Genomic DNA, 20,548 nt, shown 5'->3' with positions numbered 1-20,548 from the left:
GTCAGAATTTTCTGCATTGAGTCTTCCCAGTGAGCCTGTGAGATAGCTGGTGAGACATTCTGATGAGGAAGCGTGACCTGGCTGAACCCCGGAGGAGGTGGGCTGGAAGGACAGCCCGTCACGTGGCTGCCACAGCTAAACCCTCCCGGCTTCCTGGAGAAGCCATGAAAACACATGCGTCTCCTTTGAGGGCCCTCCTTGGCCTTCTAAAGGTGGAATGACCAGGGGGGCCTCCCACCAGCTGCCAGTGATCAAATCAGTTTATCCCCGTAAATATGCAAATTAAGATTCACTGTTGCCGGACCACCTGGAGTTTTTTTCTCTTCTCTCTCCTTTCCTCGCAAACCCATTCTTTCTTTCTTGCCTTGTCCCACTGACTCCTGCACAGGTGAGTAAACTGTGTCTCTATAGAGCTACACAGCCCATCTCTGAGGTACTCCTCACAGCAATATCATTATCCCATTTTACAGATGGGGAAACAGAGGCACAGAGGGTTCAAATGGCTTGGCCAGGGTCACATGGCCATTATGTGGCAGCTGGCTCCACAGCCTGTCTTTACTCGTGTGCTGCACACGCCCTCTCGCCTGCCCCATACGTGGCCTGGCCCCATCCCGAGGCAGTGGGGCTCTGTCCTGGCCTTCTCTGCCGTGCCAACCCCCATGCCTCCTGGCCTGCTTTTCCCTCAATACACCCAGCACCCTTGCAAGCCAACAAGACCCAATTTCAGAAAACCAGCAAATCACCTTACTGGGCATTGACTGTTCCGTCTCAGAAATTCCAGGGCCTCCACACTGCCTTCTGTCTAAGCCACCCTGGGCTCCTGAATGCCCCCGGCTGGGTTTCACCTCCCAGCCTTTGCCCACACAGGTTCTTTCCACTCAGCCCATCCCCTCCCCAAGAACCACCACCTCCAGGAAGCCACCCCGACTGCTCCAGGTCAGCTGTCACAGTGTCTGTGTCACCTGGCCCGAGGTGGGCTTGTCCTGAGCCAACCCTAGTGCTGTAGGGACCAGCCCGTTCCTGCCCCCGCTGTGGGCGGCAGCTCTTCGGGTTGGTGGGCCGGGACTCCCTCTGCAGAGCCGCTTGTGCCCTTACTGGAGAACTCCTGGCCAGAAAGAAGTGAAGGGACCAGGTTCTAGCTCTGACCTTGGGCACCACCCTCACCATCATAGTGAGGGCTGCAAATCACCGGCATCAGAAACACCTGGGCCGCTGGATTGAAAACACAGATTCCCAGCCCCAACTCTGGACCTAGAGAATCATTCCTATCCTGTGGGTGGGGCCCAGGAATCTGCACTCTAACCAACGTCCCAGGGTTCTAAGACGCTGGGAAATTAGCCAGCAAGTGTCCTGCGCTTTGCAAATCACGTTCTCATTTTCTATGGAATCGGATCCTCATAGCATCAGTTCAGCTCAACAGTCGCTAGGGGCTCAGTCAACAACAGAGTCAGGAAGAGAAAGGCAAGATCTTTGCTCTCGAGGGGTTCTGTCCAGTAGCTTGCAGGGTGTTAGCAAAGACCCAGAGGAGAGAGAAGATGGGGAGGGATAATGGGTTCTTAGAGGAGGGAATGACCCAGCTGGGTTTTGAAGTATGTGTAGGAGTTTTCCAGAGAGACGGGGATCAGGGAACAGCAAGGGCCTCCATTTTAAGATGGAAAAGTAAGAAAACCAAACAAGATGGGGGTGGGATGAACCCTTTGGTGTGGGGGGCTGAGGACTGGCTGGGTGAGGTTGGAAGAGAGGGTGGACCCTTCACAGGCACCAGGAGGCCGTGAGCTCTCCCTACACCCCACAAACATCACTGTGTGGGGTCTGTGCCACTGGCCCTAGGTGCCAAGTGGTGTCAATTCTGAGGCCATGCAGACAGGGGGATGGCAGAGATGAGCCTGTGGGCTGACACTTGTGTCCCTGCCACCCCCGTATCACTCTGGTCTGACTACAGCTGAGGGAAGTGCCATGGTATGCTCGGTGGCACCAGCAAGCATGGCCAACCCCTTGTGGCTGGTGTGGCCAGCACAACCTGACCCATCCTGGATTCCAGGTTGGGGCTGGCCTGCACCCAGGACCGGAGGGAGGGCCGGAGCAGGACAAGACTGTTTTCTGGCCCAACACTGCCACCTGCCTGTCGGCATCAGAACTACAGCCCAGGCGCCAGGCTGAGCCCTGCGGGGCTCCAAAGACCCCTGCTCATTTCGCCACACAGGCTCGCAGGGTAAACTTGGAGCGCCAGGGAGGGTGGGCAGAGTCCCCTGAGGACGCACATCTCTCCGCATGCCCAGGTCCACACCCTGGGGAGACGAGGTGCTGGGCTGACCACCAGTTCACAGGTTGGGCAGGGGATGGGAATTTCTGCATCCAGTGGGTCTTGGTTCTCTCCTCCACTGCTCCCCACACCCTGCCCCGCCCCAATCCTGCATGCACGTCCATGGCAAAGAATCGCAGCCTCTCTGGAGCTCCGGCTCTGCTCCTGAAGGAACACAGCTCGTGTCTCAGACACGTTCTACCAAGACTGCAAGACGCCAGTTGGCAGCTGCCTCAAGACCCAAGCTGGGAGGGAGGGTTGTTCTCTCTTCTGCCGCGTATCCAAAGCAGTGACGGCAAAGGGTCTGTTTGTTCCCTAACACAGTGTGGGCAGGAATAATTTTTAAAGTATTTAACAGTTAAGAGCTGACGATGGCCTTCTTGGATACCATCACCATGGCTGTGAATATCTGACACCCTCCTCGTGGGTGTGAAAATTCAATACTCTCACCATGGGTGGGACTGTTCAAGGTCTGCACGGTGACATCCTTACCGTGGGCGTAAATATTCGCCTGCAGAGGGGAGAGACTGGTGAGTCAGGGGATGTGCCCTTGTCCCCCGCAGGGTTACACTCCAACTGTTCCCCTCCCCCCCACCCCCACGGCCCAGTCGCCTGTCCTCCTGGCTGCCAGGGCTAAGATAGAGAAGGAGCCTCTGTAAGTGGAGTATAATTCGCTTTTTAATGAGAAGAACGTGTGTAAATGACAGGACGCCACCGCCGTGCGCAGATGGCGGTCACAGAATCCCCTTCAAATTCATTCTGCCCAAGGAAGGAAGGGAGGGAGGACGCAGGGGGGCTCGAGAGCTGGCAGCCCCTGCCCCACCTCGGTCCTGCGGACTACGGGGTCACCGACTGTTGACCTGCGTACGCCTCTTGAACAGTAAGCAGAGATCGAAAGCACAGCAGCAATAATACTGGGTAAGTCCTTCCTTGCTTAAAACATCTGAATTAATTCATTGAAGGTATCAAAAATATACCCTGTAAACCAATATATCATTTACACCTGCCTTTCCTTCCCACCGCTGCGGCAACGATGTATGAAAAACAGTCCAGTTCCTCGGAGCAGCCGCTCACCCCAGGCCGCACCCGGCCCCGTCGCCCGCCCATCTGGCCTGACTTGGTTTCCAGCGGTCTCGTCGGCTGGGGCAGCCCGTGGGGACTGGGACAAGAGCGCTGGGGCCTGGACAGGGCCTGTGTCCGTCTGTCCAGAGTGCTAAGCGGGATGGGGACAGAGGGCGGGTGCGGGGGCTGCTAGCTCAGTTTAGACTTTGGTTCCAAATGCGTTAGGTGGGGAGGCAGTGGCGTGGGAGGTGCGTGGTCGTCCTGCTTTGGGTCCCTGGCCGCCCCGGCTGTGTGCGTGTGGCCGCCACACGCCTGCCGTGCCCCCTCCCCGGCCCCTCCCCTCCCGAGCACCAGGTAAACATCCCCTGAGTAAGGTCACTGCACAGGGCCAGCCGGGGCGGGAGTCGTAGTTAAGGCTTTAGACAGGCAAGGATGCCGGCTCTGGACGGACGGACGGACAGACGGGCGCACAGGCAGACTCAGGGGCTCCTTCCTCGGTGGGGGGAGTCGGCAGCCGCCCGCTGCTCCGGCCGCTCGCCGGCCCACCCCGTTCTGAGCCTCACTCGCTGTCGGAGAGCGTCTCGTACTGCGAGCAGAGCAGCGGCTTGGGCTCCTCGTCCCAGGCGTGATGGGGGCCAGCCAGGGGCCCGCTGCCCGCGGGGAGGCCAGGCGGGGGCGGGGAGGCCATGACCCCCGCCTGCAGCCGCATGATCAGGGGGTTGTAGGGGAACGGTGTGGACCCTGCGGAGAGGCCGGGAGAGAAGCCCCGGAGGCCCCGGTGAGCCTGGCGGCCCCCAGGGGCCCACCCGCCCACCTCTCCAGGAGCTGGGGCCTCGGCCTCCTGCCTCCCCACCTCTTCTGTCTCCTGGAAGCTTTCTCAAACTGCCCACCTGGCCTCACTTCCAGCACTCCCACGCCATTCATGCCCGGCAGCCTGTCGCCCGGCCCAGCGGGAGCCGCCTCGCTCTTCCTGCCCTTGCCCCCCTGCGTCTGTCCTGTAGCCAAGAGCTCCCTTGGACCTGCGGGAGATCACGCACCTCCCCCAGGGACCTCCTCGCATGCACAGATAAGTCGGGGGCTCCCCTGAGGCCCCCCCAAGCCTGTGAGACCGGCCCTTGCCCACAGGCCTCTCTCTTCACTTCCTGAATCCTTCATCCTCTCTCTAAATCGTGCTCTTTCCCTCCACCTGGGCCCTTACGAGAAGCATCCTGACCATCTGCGAGCCCCAGTTCAGCTGGCCAGGGCCCTGGGCGAGTGTCTCAGAACAGGCCTGACCACGTGCTCCGCACACAGTAGGTGCTCGGGCAGCCGGCCAGGCCCACCTGCCCGCCCCTGGGGCCCACCTGCAGACGAGGGCCGGTCCTCCCACACGCGGTTGGTGAGTGGGGTCCGGCGGTTGCAGTCTCCCTCCGAATGCACTGAGGAGACGGAGGGTGGCCGGTCCCCAGACGCCAGGCCTGGGGCCGGGGACTTGGCTTTTCGGCTGCTGGGTCTGCCAGAGACTTTGGCCTTCCCGCCACCACCTGCAGGGGGACACATGGGAAGGGGCCGAGTTGGACTGAGGACAGCGCTCACGCTGTAGAGGTGGCGGGGGTGGGTGGGTGAGGCCTTGGACCCCTGCTTCCCGGGCCCCCCAGGGAGGGGGAACAGCAGCCCAGCCCCCTGGGAAGCCAAGGAGATCGACCAGATGGCCAGACCCAGCCAGGAGCCTGGATTTGGAGGGGGTTTCTACTAGGGGAGTGGGTAGAACTACTTGCAAAGCTCCCTCAGGCTGCCCTGAGGCCCCCTACCCACCAGGGGCTAATACCTCAAGCACGGAGCCTCAGGCCTCTGGCTTGACCCTGACCACTGCCCCAGGACTGTGCCGGGGCTGGGCAGGCTGCAGGCCCTCTGCAGAGGAGCCAGGGCCCCTGAGGCCAGGCCTGGGCCCTCATTAAGTCCAGAAACCTCCCGGGGCCACAGTGTCCAGGTCAGGAAAATGGCTCAAGAGCCCTCTTCCTGGCCCTTGCCCCGATACGCAGTGTTGATCCGGGACCCAGGGCAGAGGGCGAGCCAGCCCGTCTGGTTTCCCTGATTCATGAGTTTGGATCTGGTACACAGATGCTGGTCTCCACCCCATCAGCCCCGAGGGCCAGCCGTGAACATGCTTGGTGGCCGCAGCAGACGCCAGGCCCACTGGCCTGGCTGCCGTGAGCCCAAGGGTCCCCCCTGATCCACACAGAGAAAGTGGGTCCTCACTCCAGCCTGATCTCCCCCAAGGAGACACAAGCTGGGCCAGGACGTGGGCATCCCGGGACGAATGCCCAGCCGGGGAGGGAGGCAGGGCAGGGCTCGGGCAGCGGCATGAGTGTTTTTAGAAAAGCGGCAGCTCCTTCGGGCCCAGCGGGCGCGGGCGGGCCGGGGCCACGCAGACACCCGGGGGGGGGTGTCCGCCCAGCTCGGGGTTACCCAACTCCAGGACCACGTCAAACACGCACAAAAATAGAGTCACAAGCTCCAAAGCTGGAGGGGGGGTTGGTCAGAGGAACGCGGAGGGAGGCGGGAGGATTAATGACACCGGGGTGGGACAGACGGGGTGGAGGAGGCCTGCAGACCTGGCGAGGTGAGCGCGTGTTCCCTCCGTCCGTCAGCAGCGGTTACGGGCATAGCAGCGGGCAGGCTGGCACTGGCATTCAGAGGGTTAAAAGCATTGGCGCTGAGCGGGTGCTCCTCCCACTGATCATATTTACCCATGAGCGCCTTTCTAATAATGGCCTCCAGCCCCATGTTGGTGCTGGCATGTTCCTGCACCGCCTGGCTTCTGCAGGTCATGAGGCCTGGGAGAGAGACACACACACAAAGGGGGCCGCAGGGGCCGGGGGGACAAGGGGAGAGAGGGAGAGAGAAGCAGAGAGGGAGAGAGGGAGGAGAAGAAAGAATACACAGTGAGCACATTTTGGCAAAGCAACGATTCTTGATTTCCCTATCTTCCCCCCGTGTTTCCGCGGCAGGGTGATGGGGGCGGACGGCTCCCTCTGACTCGGGCCCTGGAAGCCCTCAGGAATTCCCGGTGGGGGAAGAGGTGGGCTCGGGGTGGTTAGATGACCGCCCCCCCCCCCCAAGCCTCATTCCTACTCTGCCCTCGGGGAAATCAGAAGCCCCTTCTGGATCCCTAACCCCCAGCTGGGGCTGCTTCTTTTTTAAAAAATCGAGTGGCCTTAAAAAGGAACGGGGAGCGGGATCAGGGGGTCCCCTTATTTGGGGGAAGGGCTGCTGGGAAACTAAGACAAGCCAGAGCTCAGTGCTGGGCGCTGGGGGGTCCACCCTGGTTCCCGGGGGCTGCTGGGAGGAATGGAGGGAAGGTGGCCAGATGGTCCTCCGGCCGCCCCTGCCTGCGAGGCCTGGGACCCTCAAGCCCCCTGTCTGCCGCCGCAGCTGGGCCTAACTCTCCTCCCACCCCCTCTCCCCGCCCGGGAGCCACAAGGAGAAAGAGGTGCAGAGACGGACGGTGGAGAGGGGGGTCGCAGCCATGCAGTTACGGTGCGTGCGGGGGGTCAGGGCAGAGCTGGAAACAATCACATGGCCGCCCCCGGCCCGGCCACCCGGCACGAAGTGGTCCGATCAACAACTGTCCCTCACGAATCCTTCCAGACACCCACTTCAAAGTCACGCCAGTTATGCCTCGTTTTCTGTTTACCAGGTTTTCTGTCCCTCTCTTGTTTGCTTGTGAACCATTCTGGGGACATCTGCAAACCCTGGGGAACGTGCCTCTTTTTGGCATTTTTGTTAAACCAGACTTTGCTTCCAAAAGCCTCTGACGAAGCTCTCTGCCTGCCACTGGGCAAAATTTTCATGGATTTTAAAACTTCCACTCCAAGTCAATTGTATGATTACCAAGTGGCCGAATAATGGGTCTTGCTGACCCCTAACTCGTCTGTAAACTGGACTGATGGTTACCAGGAGGCTCGGAGCAACACGGCAGCATCTAAAATCACATTTCTAAAGCAACGATTTGCTGTCTACGTTTTCATTTTCTTTTCTTCCTTTTAGTTTCAAGTTCATTCACAGCCACAGGACCCCTTGAGAGGTTTTTAGCTGTGTCTCGGCCATGCTCCATCAGCACTTAAAAAAAGTCATGTCGGTCAAGGAAAAGCAAAATTTCCAGCAGGAGTGAGTGGGGCGGGGAGGGGGGAGAAGCATTTATGATCCTACAAACTAAGACACTGGGAAGTGGAAAAAAAAGATGCGAGGGATAGAGGTCATGATGGTTCCTTGGTAGGTTAGCATCCTACGATCACAGACGTTACTGAACCTGCCACCCAAGGTCACGGGTCCATGGTCTGTCAGTGCTAGGCAGGAAGCTGACCGTCTCCAGTCCTAAAGCAGGAGCTAATTAAGCAGCAGAGACCTGGGTCTGGGGAAATTTTGTGTGTGTGGCCTAAACTGCTTTGAAAAATAGTTGAGTCTAATTTATATACAAGTTCCTTGTACCGCATGAATTTCTACACACACACGTGCCTGTGTCGGTGTATGAGCAACTCTGAAATGAAAACATGAAAACATTCATTTCTGTCCATCTTGTTGTTTTGACCGAATTGTCTCCTCCCCATTGCCCGAGGCTCAGCCAAGCCCCCAGCGTCTAGTCTCTGGGTGGGTGGACATTCCCCAGTTGGGACCCCCATTTAGAGGCCCCGTGGCCCCCTGATAAAATCCAATGGCTGCCTTTTGCTCACCACATTCCCAGAGCTGTGACGGCCCTCAGGGAAGGTCAGCACGTCCCCCCAAAGACGCCTCGTTCCTCCCCATACCGGGCAGGCCTCTGGCGGAGGGTCAGCCCTGTCTGCTCTGGCTCAACCACTTCACACCAGACACCAGATGCTTCCCCAAAGCCCCGTCCCAGTCCTTCTACAGAGGCAGCAGAAATGCACAGTGTAACCCCACAGGCTCCAAAACATCATAGAAGGCTTAAGTTTCAGTGTAAAAATGTGTGTGAGGGCTTCCCTGGTGGCGCAGTGGTGGTTGAGAATCCGCCTGCCAATGCAGGCAACACGGGTTCGAGCCCTAGTCCGGGAAGATCCCACATGCCACGGAGCAACTAAGCCCGTGCGCCACAACTACTGAGCCTGCGCTCTAGAGCCCGCGAGCCACAACTACTGAGCTCGCGTGCTGCAACTACTGAAGCCCACGCGCCTAGAGCCCGTGCGCCGCAACGAGAAGCCACCGCAATGAGAAGCCCGTGCACGGCAACAAAAAGTAGCCCCCGCTTGCTGCAACTAGAGAAAGCCCGTGTGCAGCAACGAAGGCCGAACACAGTCAAAAATAAATAAATACAATAAATTTATATTAAAAAAAATGTGTGTGAATTTTACACTCATCTCTGGAATACATCTGCACTGTTTCCCCAGCTCCCTGGATGGGATTTTCCAGTAAAACCGATGCTCCACCTATAAAAAATGCCCACGCGGACCACGTGCACACACAGGCCCACTCCACACACTCACATCTCCATCCGAGATCCCAACACACAGGTCCCGGGTAGTTGTGGGTGATCCTAATGCTGTGCTACATGCACCAGAAGGCCTTGAAATTGAACTCCAAATAGACACTCCTCGCCAGACCCCGCCGGCCTTTCGTGTGTGTCTGCATCCCCACCGCAGAGGAGGGGACACACTTGAACTATGAAAGCCAAGTGTCACCATGGCTACGGCTGATGTGAGGCCCAGTGACCTCCGAGGCCTCACTCCCAAGTCTCCTTCCAGGTCCAGACACCCAGCTTGACCTCCCTGGGCGCACAGTGACGGGGGAGGGGGAGGGAGGGGATGGCCTGTCGGCCGAGCAGCCCAGGGTGACCGGGTTACCTGCTCCGGTGATGGCGGGCATGTTGAAGATCTCCGTCCCGGGCTGGCCAATATCTGGAGGGGGACGACGAGATGGGTGAGGCCTACAGGTCCTGGAAAGCACCTTCCCCCCACTATGTCCCCTGTCTGGTCTCGGCAAGGTGCACCACCTGGGAGCTTGCGCAATGCAGACAGATTTAGCAGGGCTGGGGCAGGGCCTGAGAGTCGGCATTTCGAGCCAGCCCCCTGAGGCTGCTGACCTACTGGCCCAGGCACAACACTTGGCAAGGTTCTGGACTTAGCGGCCTGGGCCAGGGACTGTCTGCAAGGCTGCGACTCCAGCCCCAGAAAGAGAAAAGCCTCTGCAAGGGCCCCGAGCTCCCCGCGCTAGTGAGTTTGCTGAGGCCGGGGATGTGATGTGCCTTCATTCGTTGCTTCACCCGCTCATGTATTCTCTCGAGCAGCTGCTATGTGCCCGGCACTGTGCTGACAGGGTAGAGCTAAGCTAGGGTTTACGTCCAGTAACCGCAAAAATGGGGAAAACAAGTCACAGGTGTGAAGCGCATCGTGCGTGGGGTACACACGGGGTCCTTGTAAGGGCGTGACCCTGATCTCTGGCGCCCACTACGAACAGACCCGTGCATGCCAATATCCCGAGTGCCCCCTGTGTGCCGGGCATCATGCTGTGACAACCCAGCAAATGCCTATGGGAAAAAGAGGGACAACACGGGCTCCCTGAACGTGGGGTGACGGGCCGGCGGGTCCACCCAGCTGTGCTAACCCCCAGCCCCCGGTATCCCCGCTCCCAAGGAGGGTGGGCCCCTTACTGTATTCTGGCTCGTTCCGGTTGTGGGTGTTCAGCTTCTTGTTGATCTCCTGTTTCTTAGATTTGACCATGGCCGAGTTGCTCTCGGTCAGCTTGCTGAAGAAGGCCGGCGGCTGGCTGGTGTTGCCTGGGGATTTGGAGCCCATCCTGCTGCGAGGATCAGACACCCCAGGTCAGTTCCCTTGATGATGGGGAGCTTACCACCTGAGCTGCCTTAGAAATTCAGAATGAAGCTTCTCCCACCTCATGCTTGCTTCCCCCACTTCTTAGGGCCCATGTCTTCCGAAATCCCCTCTGTCATCCACCTATCCTTGGGCTCAGGGTGTCTCTGCAGAGCCCCAGCTGCCCCGGTGGGCCACGCCTGTCTACTTGAAATAGCTGGACTCCCAGAAAAGAGCCTCGGGAACCAAAGTGGGCTCAGACCACGTCTGCCCCTGAGGTCAGGGGGCCCTTTCTCTCCACCTCCATCCCCCTCTACTCCCCGGGGCCCCAGTTTGGTCCAGCACACTTAGCTCTTTATTTCTCGGATCCTCAAGTGCCGGCAACAGGGGCCGGGCCTGAGCTAAGAGACCCCAGCCCAAGGCTCAGGAAGCAGCCGTGGAGGTCCGTCAAGTTTTGACCTTGTTTAGCGGGTCTGAGGCCCCCCGGCTGCACCCCAAAGCCCTTGCCAAGCTCCCAGCTGCACAGTGGTGGATCGAGGCCGCAGGTGGGCAAGGGCCCGAGTCCTGAGCGCCCCAGGAAGGGGAGGGGCTGCCGTGCAGGTACCTGGGCTCCACCTGCTCCCCGTGCCGGTACAGCAGCGGGTACACGGTGCTCCGGGGATGCCCGGGCTCTGCCATGCCCTCCGGCGGGGACACAGGTTCTATACCATCCTCACTGCTGCCCAAGGCTGACGTCTTGCTTGGCTCTGGAGACCTGGGCGGAGAGAGGGTCCCCGCGGTGGTCAGAGCTCAGGGCTCTCCCTCTTGAAGGGGGCGCATCCCTTTCTCCACTCCCCGCTAAACCCTGCCTCGTTCTAAACCAAGGGTTAGCCCGCTTTTCCTGCAAAGGGTCAGATAGCAAACATTTCAGGCGTCGTGGGCCACTTATAGTCTCTGCTGTATATTCTCCTTCTTTAAAAACGTAAAATCATCTTTAGCTCGTGGACCATGCAAGCACAGGCCGTGGGCTGAATCTGGCTGAACCCCTGCTGCACCCCGACGCCAGGGACCCCACTGTTCCCCCAAAGACATGTTGCTGTCTCCCCAAATCTGTGCGCCACCCGGAATGGCTCCTTCATCCTAGAGCGGGGGTCCCTCCCCGCTCCTCTCCTCTCTGACCAGGGAGCCCCCCAGGGGTAACCAGGAGTGCAAGTGTGTATGTGCCCGTTAGGAGGCGGCTCTCAAATCACACGGCTCTGCTTCGAATCCCAGCTCCGCCACTTACTGGCTGCGTCCCTATAGGCAAGTGAATTCACTGCTCCGTGCCTCAGTTTCTTTGTCTGTGAAATGGGATAACACTGCCTACACTTCCCAAGGTTGTGGTGAGGATCCTGGTTAACAGGTGTGAAGTATTCAGCTTGGTGCCTGGAATCCCCCCGAGTGTGGCGTATGTAACAGCTATTGTCCAGCTGCGCCGTGACCTTGAGCAAACTCCCTGGTCTCCCTGAACCTCGGTTTCTCATATGTGCAATGGCTCCAGGCGGGCCTCGCACTTTACTGGGCTCAAGCTTCCCGCAGCAGACACCTAACAGAGCCCTCTCGGTGGTGACCAGCAAGGGGCACCCTGTCTCCCACCGCCACTCACCTCTTGCCCCCTTCACTGTGGGGTGAGCCACGGGCCGGGGCGCCATGGTCCGGGGCTGGGAGGTAGAGGTCGCTGGGTGGGCGGCGAAGGTCCAGGACGGGGCAGCTGGCTCCAGGGAAGGAGTACAGGGGGGCAGGGAGGGGCGCACTGAGCTGCTGTGGGTGGTGCCGCGTGTAGTCCTGCGTGATGACCTCCTGCAGGCCAAGGGTCAGGGGACAGGAGCAGGGTCAGGCGCCAGCCATCTGCCAGAACCTTCCAGGCGGGGTGAGGGCTGGACTGAGCTTTGGGGGCAGAACCCGGGTCCTTGGCTCCCCAGGGGCTTCGGGCCTGCCCACACAGCCTCAATGCCCCCAAGTGCATGGGGTGGGGGCATTGGCCCAAGTCTCAAAGTGGGCCCCCAGGTGGATCGGGTTCCCCTGACCAGCGTGTGTAAGATGTGGATCGCGGCTGGGCTCGTGCACCTGAGGCTCCGTCAGCTGGATGAGGGGGCGGATATAGCACCTGAGTTTGAGACTCTGGGACCCCTGACATGGCTTGCCCTCACCAACCCCCAGATCCCTGGCTCACCTCACCAGGACTCAGTTTACCCACCAGACGGTGCGTGGACCCTCCCCCCACTCTTCCTCGGGGCCGGGTCCCACCCCAGGTACAAAGGCAATGAGGAGGGGGCAGAGGAGGGGTAGTTACACTGATGTGCTGTGCCAGCGTGACCACCCGCTGGTGACCTTTGACCCCTGGGGTGGTCTGGAGCAGCGGGCTGGACGAGGGCTGGCTCTCGGGCAGCGGCCGCAGGTGTGGGAGGTGTGCAGCCTCGCCGCTGAGCTTCCCCGGGCCTGTGGGCAGAGCAGAGCAGGTCAGGGCGTGGCTGAGGGGGGCGAGGCGTGTGCCTGGCGGGGCTGCTGCCCTCAGAGCCCGGCTCTGCCCTCTGAGCCGTGGTGCGAGGCCGATTCCGCCGCCTCTGAGTGCCTCAGTTTCCCCACCTGCGCGATGGGGTGACAACTGTCCCTGTCTCACACGCGGGGGGGCGGGAGGGGGCTCGGAGGCAGGGCAGGACCCTACCTGGCTGCTTGTGCCGCAGGTCCCCTTCCAGGTGGCTCTTGTCGAGTTCCTCCAGGTGCTTGGGGAGCCCCTTGTCATGGGTCAGGCTGGGTGAGCTCACGGGGCTGACGGGCTCCACCCCATCAGGGCTGTAGCCGCCGCCGTGGTAACCTGAAGCCGGGTGAGGCCGCGAGTCAGGCAAGCACCAGGGCCAGGCTGCCCCTCCCAGCCTACCCTCCCACACTGGCGGGGTCCCCCAGGCCGGGGGTGGGAGCTGGGGCCGAGGGAGAGAGAGGGAGAGAGCCAGCGTGGGGTCTGCTGGCCGGCCAGGGGTGGGGGCAGAGTGAGAAAAGAGGGACGGGGGCTACAGGGAGAGAGGGCTGTAGAGAGAGCTGGACACGGAAGCAGCGCAGAGAACAGGACGCACAGGCAGGAGGGCGGAGGGGGACGGGGAGAGATCCAAGCAGAGGGAGAGCTGGAAAGCAGCACAGGTGGGAAAAGGGACGGAGACAGAACCCGGTGGTGCCGGCGGGCCAGGGGCGGGCGGAGTGACATGGGGGAGGATGAGTCTCTGTGAAGGGAGTGTAGGGGCAGCGGACAGGCGGTGAGAGAGTGAGGTCGGTGAGGGCTGGGGCGGGAGCGACACTCAGGTCCCAGTGTCCCCACCGGGCCACAGCCCCGCTCCAGCACGGAGGATGCCCCTCGTCCCCGGGGCTGCTGGCTGGTGGGTTGGCAAGGGGAGCGTGGGGCAGAGTGCCCCCAAGACACCCTCACGACCTGGGCAGGACGCAGGGGGCAGGTTCCCAGCTCCTCCTGGAGAGTGGCGGCGCTCCCCCCCTCCCCGTCTTCTCTGCACTGTGTGCCGGGGGGTGGGAGGCATCGGCCTGCGCCCCTCTGCAGCCCCGCTCCCCAGACAAAGGCGCAAAGGGGGAGATGGGAGGCGCGGCTAAAGTCAAAATCACAGATCCATTCATTAAAGGAAAAAAAGCGAAAATCCAAAACAACACAAAAAAATCATGATAGAACGATGTGCAAAGAATGAGGCTGCCCCCCGCTCAGAGCGGGTGTGCGCGGCTGGAGGAACCACCAGAGCGTGCAATCGACGAGGACGACTTTCAAAACAAAATACCAAAACCAACGAAAAATGGGGGAAAAATAAAAAGCAGAGATCTGAAAATATCTTTAGGCCACAAGACGGAGCGGGTGGGCGGCGGGGCCAGGAGTCTTACCATCGCGAGGGGAGTCGTTGGCCAGCGAACCTCCTTCTCGCGGCCCTTTATCGTGAGCAATTTGACGCATGATTATCGCGTCTATGAAGGTGGCCGCTGTCAGGGTGGTCTTACCCAGAGAACGGAGTTCCAATTCCTGGATGGAAAAGGGTTTACTTTGAGTCTTTTCCCGGTGCAGGTCCGAGGCCGAGGCGGGCGGCGCTGGCTGGTCCGGGCTGGCGTGGTGGGGCGTGATGCCCTTCGCCGGGGCGCGGGCGATGGCTGCGTGGCCGGAGCCAGGCGGCGCCAGGGGCCGGGGCTCGGAGCCCTTGCCGGGGGAGGACGCGGGCTCCAGCCCCGCGCGGGCTGGGGGCTTGGCGAGGAAGGTGTGGCCGGCGTCTGCTCGGGGCCGCTCGGGCCGGGTGACCCGCGGGGCCTCCTTAGGCAGCAAGACAGGCTCCAGGAGGGTGGGGTAGACCCCGTCGAGGGTGCCACCCAGTGGGCAGTGGGTGGCGGGTGGGAATGTGGCGGCCGGGCGGACAGGCGAGGAGGTGGAGGTGGACCTGGGGGAAGAGAGAGGGAGGTTCAGCAGCTGCGCGAGCCACAACCCGGGCCTGTGAGGCCGAGGCAGGGTCACTCCCTCACTTTGACACCCTGCGGAGTCTCCCCTGCCCGGAAGAGCTCCCACTCTCCCTACTGCTCTCAGAATAAACGCTGCTGACCGAGACCTGCGAGCCCCCGTGCCTTGTGGCCTCACCTACCCCATCCACCCGCCGTCCATCCAGCCCATCAGCTCGTCAGCCCAAAACTTTTTACTGAGCACCTACTATGTGTCAGGCGCCGTTCTAGACACTGGGGTACGGCAGTGCACAAAACAGACAAAAGCGCCATACGTTCTGGGTGAGAAGACAGACTACGCACGTCTTAATGTGATAACGTGATAAATTAAACCCCTATCAGTGTGGCAACTGCTCGAAGGTGAACGAGTCTGGGTTACGTTCTGCTAAGAGAATGGCAAGGGAGCTCTTAGGCAGGGCTCACGGGGGACTCTGAGGGGCTGGCACATGCGCTGGGGAGGAAATGAGTGAGCCACAGGGCAAAGGCCCAGAGGGCAGGCTAGGGCGGGTGGTTAAAGGACAGGGCAGTGGGGCCCAGCTCTCCCACCTCCGCCATCAGGGGCCACACAGGGCTCCCTGTCGTCCCCTCTGCCTGGAGCGCTCTTCCTTACCCCAGAGGCTTATGGGTCTAGCCCACAAGCCCTAAGAGGGCACTGCGTGCGTCAACCATTACCGTGTCCCCCGTACCCAGCACAGGGCAGGAGGCCCACCGCAGGCCCAACAGGAAGAAGGGATGCACAGATGCCCTCTCTCTGACCTTCACAGGGTCAATGTAACTATCCCTGCTTTGCAGATGAGAAACAGGCTTGGACATGAGCTGGCCCGACGCCATCTCTTGTGGCCTGTCAAGCCTAGCGTTTTCCATGAGGAAGGCTTGTGCTAACCCTCTCTCCCAGGGGTCTTAACTCAGCTGCCACTGGGAAAGGGCTTGATGTCCCTGCTACAGCCTCTCACTGGTGGTTGCTGGTGGGAGCTCACGCCTGGGTGCCCCACTCTGAGACTCAGGCGCTCCTTCCATGCGTACCCGCTGGGGACCTGACTCAGAGGGGACAAGCCTATGCGCTTGGGAAATGATGTCATTTTTCATAATTGGGATGGTGGTGGGGAAGGTATGATTTAGACTAGCCAAATGGAAGCATACTCGCATGAACGGATACTTCATTTTGGAAGAAGCAGCCACCTCCAAACTGTCGCTGGGCGGGCAGGGGTATTGGGGAAGCTCCCTCCCCCGTCAGGCAGCTCTGCCCACAGACCTTGGGCAGGGGGTGGGAGGTGGGTCCTGGGCCTGTTGTGATAGGAAGTGGACTCCGGGGGGTGGCGGGGGGGACACATATGGGACCTCTGCAGCTTCTCCCATCTTCACGGAACCTCTGGACTTTGTCCAGGCAAGAGAGACACTAGCTCCTCCCTGTAGGGCCCTGCTGAATCCTGGGAGGAACAGGAAAGGCTCTCCTCACAGGCCTCACTCTGCCTCTCCCTCCCCGCTCCACAGACTCCATTCCTGAACTCGACAACCCACCCAACTACTCCCCCATCCACCCACCCAACTCGTCATCCATCTACCCAATGAACCACCTACTCATCCATCTACCCACCCAACCCCCCCAGCCATCTACCCAACTCATCACCTGTCCACCTACCCATCTATCCACCCACCTCCCCACCTACCTACCTAACCCAACCCAACCACCCATCCACCCACCTACTCAACCCATCACCTATCTACTCACCCATCTACCCATCCATCCACCTACCTGCTCACCCATCTAACCCAACCTCCATCCAATTACCCACCATCTGTTCATCCACCTCCATCCATCCACCTATTCACCTAGCTCTCTAACACAACCATCCATCCATCCACCCACCCACCCGCTGTTATCTATCCATCTACCCCCCCACCTGCCCGTTCATCTAGCTCCGCCACGCATCTATCCACCACTGACCCACCTATGCATCTACCTACTCACCTGTCATCCATCCACTTACCCACCCAAAGTCTATTATCCACCCATCCATCCATTCATCTATCCACCCACCCATCCAACTAACCCAATCACCCACCTCTTTACCTTCTCACCCACCTAGCCACCCACCCACCTACCTGCCCAGCCATCGCTCACTCCCCCATATACCTCCCAACCCATCGGTACACTTGCGCATCCCCCCAACCTGCATCCAGTGACCGCCCCCACCCCCCGGCCTGTCCCCTCCCCTGTGCCAACCTGGCCCACCTCAGGACCGTGGGCGTGCTGGGCTCCACGGAGGTGATAATGCTCTTCATGCCCGTGTTGTGCAGCACGCTGGGCCTCTGCTGGATGGCGTCCTGGGTCCGGGGTGAGATGGGCGAGTGCTGGTGGGAGTGGGAGGCGGGGCGGCTGCCGCTGCTCCCACCCCCACCGCCGCCGCCGCCGCCGCCGCCGCCGCCGCCACCGCCTCCGCCGCCGCCGCTCTGCTCCGTACCTGGTGGAAACAAGCCGTGGGATCAGAGGGGCGGGCCACGCGCAGCCACAGGGACCGCTGGGGCGTGTGCTGGCGGCTCCGCCGTCCTACCGGGCCTCCAGATGGGCGCGTGCTCCACCGTGGTGGTAGACGCGAGGATGGACTTCTCCCGTTCCCGCTCCCTCTCGGACGAGGACGTGGCCGTGGGTTTTGTCAAGTGGGTGGGGCCTCCTGGAAACCCAAAGGCCTGCGGCTCAGCCCCGGACACAGGAAGGGCCCTGGATTTGTCTTCCAGGGTGGAACAGAGAGGGCAAGGCATCTGCCCGAGGACGCCCAGAACGGGGGTGGGGGCCTCACCTGGGGAGAGCGGGGAGCTGCTGAGCCGGCTGCTGAAGTGCTGCGGTGCCGTGGGGAGGTAGGCTAGGCGGTCCATGGCGGTGGCTGGAGTGCCTGGTGTCGGGGGCACCAGCACAGGCAGGTGTGGCACTTGGGACAGGTCGATGATGCCTGTGAGAGAGGAGGTGGGGCCGGGCTGCAGCGGTCGGGGGAGGAGAGGGGCCAGGCTGCCTCCTGGCTGGACCACCCCAGCCGGTGGAGCGCCGCGCGTCCTCCGAGAAGCAGCACGGCCGGATGCTCCCTCCTTGGTCCCCGCACCGGGCCCGCAGGACCCTTCTCTGAATGCCGGGTGCTCACAGCACCTCGTCCCTTCGCTCCCAAACCCTGAAGTGGATGTGGCTTGCAGTTGGCACCCCTGCATACCTTGCTATGCCCATTTTGCTCTTTTGGTGTGCCCTTTTTGCCTTTGACCCTATGCAGTCCTTTCCTGGTACTCAGTCCCCACTGTATGAAATACCTAGTGTGACCGGTTTCACCAACTGGACCGTAACTAGTACTTGGTTGCTCCGGAAGCACATTCCAGAAGTGTTTCCACAAGGCGACTGTAATATGCATATGCAAAGCAACCCCGGGCTGGTTTCCACTCAAGGGAACCTGAAGTTCAAACAGCCTCACATTTCCATCTTTTTTTTTAAACTCCAGGGACCACACATACCAAGAGGACACAAGCACGTGCAGAGCCCGTGTGTACGCATCCAGGACACACAGCACACACAACCTTGCACCACCTGCCAGGTCTGTGTGTGCTCTCAGCGCAGCGATACAACCCGAGCCTCTAAGGCAAGGACAGACGTGCACGCGTGGGCACGCACGTGTCCTGTGCTCTCAGGACCCCGGGCAGACCAGGAGTAAGGCCAATTCTGGGTGGCGGGTTCTGCCCACCCGCGTGACTGGCAGCGCCCTGCCCCACCCACCTCGCGGGCCGGCGGCGTAGTTGAGCGCCAGCGAGGACTCGCGGGGCGCCAGGCCCCTCAGCACGTCAGCTCGCTGGGCCATGGCGGCGGCCGCGTTGTGGTGCATCTGCTGTGACGTGATGTAGTCGTTGATGATTGTCTGGCGGTTCTCCAGCGCCGCCGTGTCGGGGTAGCCGCGGATGAGGTAAGGCGGGTACAGGTGTGGGTAGGTGGGGTTGGGGGCCAGGTGCCGGGGCAGGTAATAGGCAGCGGCTACCGGGAGAAGGGGAGCAAGGTCAGGCCGGCCCACACCTCGGCCCACCCCGCCGGTCTCAGTGCCTCACAGCTTCTCCCAAACACCCCCCAGAAAACAGAACTGAGAGCCTAGAAGGAGAACAACCCTCGCTGCCCTGACACACATGTGGGTGCCTCTGATTGATAATGTTCTTTGGATGGAAATCCCCCCAAACACAGGGCATCCAAAATGGGGATCACTAAAATACCTAAGGGCTGCATCCTTCTAAACAGATTTTCAGATCACGTCCGTCTGGGGAACGCTCACCCTTGAGCCCTCTTTTGATACGTTTGCAATTTTAAAGGCACTGATAAGTTCCGCAGGAAAAGAAAACCACTGAAAAACGTTTAACCCAGCATGTCCCTCAGACCCCTAAGAGAAATTCTGTTTCTCACCTAAACTGTTGACATGATCACACTGTTGGGTCTCCCCCCCCACCATGCCTCAGTTTCCCCACACAGTGGCAGCTAGTTGATGCCCGAGGAGCCCTCGGGCTGACACTGATGCCGCAGGGTTCTATGGGTCCGGGACAATCACCTGCATCCAGAGGGATCCCACGGGGTATGGAGGTGGGGTCGAAGGCCAGCGGGATGTGGCCGCGGTACAGGTCCACGCCACTCACACCCCGGAGCAGGTGCTCGTAGGGCGACATGGGGTGGGGGTGATGCTCAGGCACGGTGCCGTGAGGGGACTTGGCAATCTCACGGGGCGTGGACGTCAGCTTCCGATCCTGGGACGCCTTGCTGGACGAGAGGCTGCCTGTGGGGACAGGCCAAGTGGGGATGGCATCAGACCTCTGTGCCATAGGTGTCCCAGCCTCCAACACGGGGGCTGCCAAGGCTAGTGCTTAGGGGAAGTCATTTGAGGGTAGGGTCTCTGGGATCCCCAGGGACCAGGCCTCGTCATCCATCCATTTGCGTCTAGTTCATTTTTCCTTTTATTTATTCATTCACTCACTTGCTTCTGTTTTTTAGCTCTTTTAAAAAGTTCATTCTTTCTTTCCTTCATTCCCTTTCTTGTGCATTCCTTCAATCAACCAAAAACATTTATTAAGTGTCTACGACATGCCGAGCACTTTCTAAGAGCTAGGGCTCCCCCGCTGAACAAAACAGAAAAATCCCGGCCCCCGTGGGGCTGACATTCAATGCATGAGACAGATGATCAACTAGTCATCGAAAAAGAATCTCAGAGTAATAAATGCTCTGAAGAAAATTTTTAAATGTGACAGAATGTGACCAGAATACTGAAGGGGGGAGGGTGGTCATAAGAGGCCTCCCTGAGGATGTGACATTTGAACAGAGTCCTAAAAGGTGCAAAAGAAACCAGTTAGGTAAAGATCTGAAAGGCGGGTGGTGGGCTGGGGGCGGGGGCGGATTTCAGGCACAGGGGACAGCACGTGCAAAGGTCTTGAGCAAAGAATGAGCTGAGTGTGGTCAAGGAAGAGACATAAAGCAGCAGATAAAGGAATTTGGCAGTAAGATGGAAAGGTGGGTGGGGCGGGATCCTGCAGGCTCCCAAGGCCATGGCGGAAAAGGGTGACTTTTTCCTAAGTGCAGTGAGAAGTCACTGGAAAGATTTAAGCAGAACAATGGCATAATCTGATGTAAATATTTCAAAAAAGTATTCAGGCCGCCGTGTGGGGAGCAGATTATTAGCAGGACAAGTGAGAAGTCAGGGAAGCCAGGTGATCTGGAGGTGGCCGAGAGATGGAGAGAATCCTGAGGGTGGTTTGGAGGTAGAACCCACTGGTCTGGCAGGTGGAGTGGATGTGGTGGCCCCGAGGATGCTCCTGAGCTACGGAGTGGATGGTAAGGCAGTTTCAGAGACCGGAGCCCACCGAGGCCCCGCCCCACCCCGTGGCCCCGCCC

General features: G+C 60.1%; 1 protein-coding gene across 33 annotated transcripts in view; it reads right to left on the bottom strand.

Annotated features, from left to right (window-relative positions):
• Positions 1–2,958: 2,958 nt before the first annotated feature.
• The window catches only part of NCOR2 (nuclear receptor corepressor 2), a 224,483-nt gene continuing 206,893 nt past the window's right edge, over positions 2,959–20,548 (bottom strand). For 16 of the 33 annotated variants that reach the window (XM_089894358.1, XM_089894368.1, XM_089894364.1 and 13 more), the window contains 15 exons: positions 19,218–19,439; positions 18,407–18,658; positions 17,454–17,603; positions 17,208–17,327; positions 16,880–17,117; positions 14,059–14,600; positions 12,851–13,000; positions 12,479–12,624; positions 11,792–11,985; positions 10,772–10,921; positions 10,008–10,156; positions 9,202–9,255; positions 5,959–6,180; positions 4,708–4,887; positions 2,959–4,105 (listed from right to left, as the gene is read on the bottom strand). In XM_089894358.1, the coding sequence (XP_089750484.1) occupies positions 3,924–4,105; positions 4,708–4,887; positions 5,959–6,180; positions 9,202–9,255; positions 10,008–10,156; positions 10,772–10,921; positions 11,792–11,985; positions 12,479–12,624; positions 12,851–13,000; positions 14,059–14,600; positions 16,880–17,117; positions 17,208–17,327; positions 17,454–17,603; positions 18,407–18,658; positions 19,218–19,439 (2,951 nt within the window). In that variant the 3' untranslated portion in view covers positions 2,959–3,923. The remainder of the gene's footprint in view (positions 4,106–4,707; positions 4,888–5,958; positions 6,181–9,201; positions 9,256–10,007; positions 10,157–10,771; positions 10,922–11,791; positions 11,986–12,478; positions 12,625–12,850; positions 13,001–14,058; positions 14,601–16,879; positions 17,118–17,207; positions 17,328–17,453; positions 17,604–18,406; positions 18,659–19,217; positions 19,440–20,548) is intronic. The other 17 variants (XM_089894379.1, XM_089894380.1, XM_089894382.1 and 14 more) reach the window with 11 other exon arrangements.

Source organism: Delphinapterus leucas, chromosome 14, assembly GCF_059928025.1.
Source record: "Delphinapterus leucas isolate spDelLeu-1000000601 "Yukka" chromosome 14, BTC_Dleu_Yukka2, whole genome shotgun sequence".
Lineage (NCBI taxonomy): Eukaryota > Metazoa > Chordata > Mammalia > Artiodactyla > Monodontidae > Delphinapterus > Delphinapterus leucas.
The sequence above is the reverse complement of the archived record's forward strand: the minus strand, read 5'-3'. Positions and strand labels throughout refer to the sequence as shown.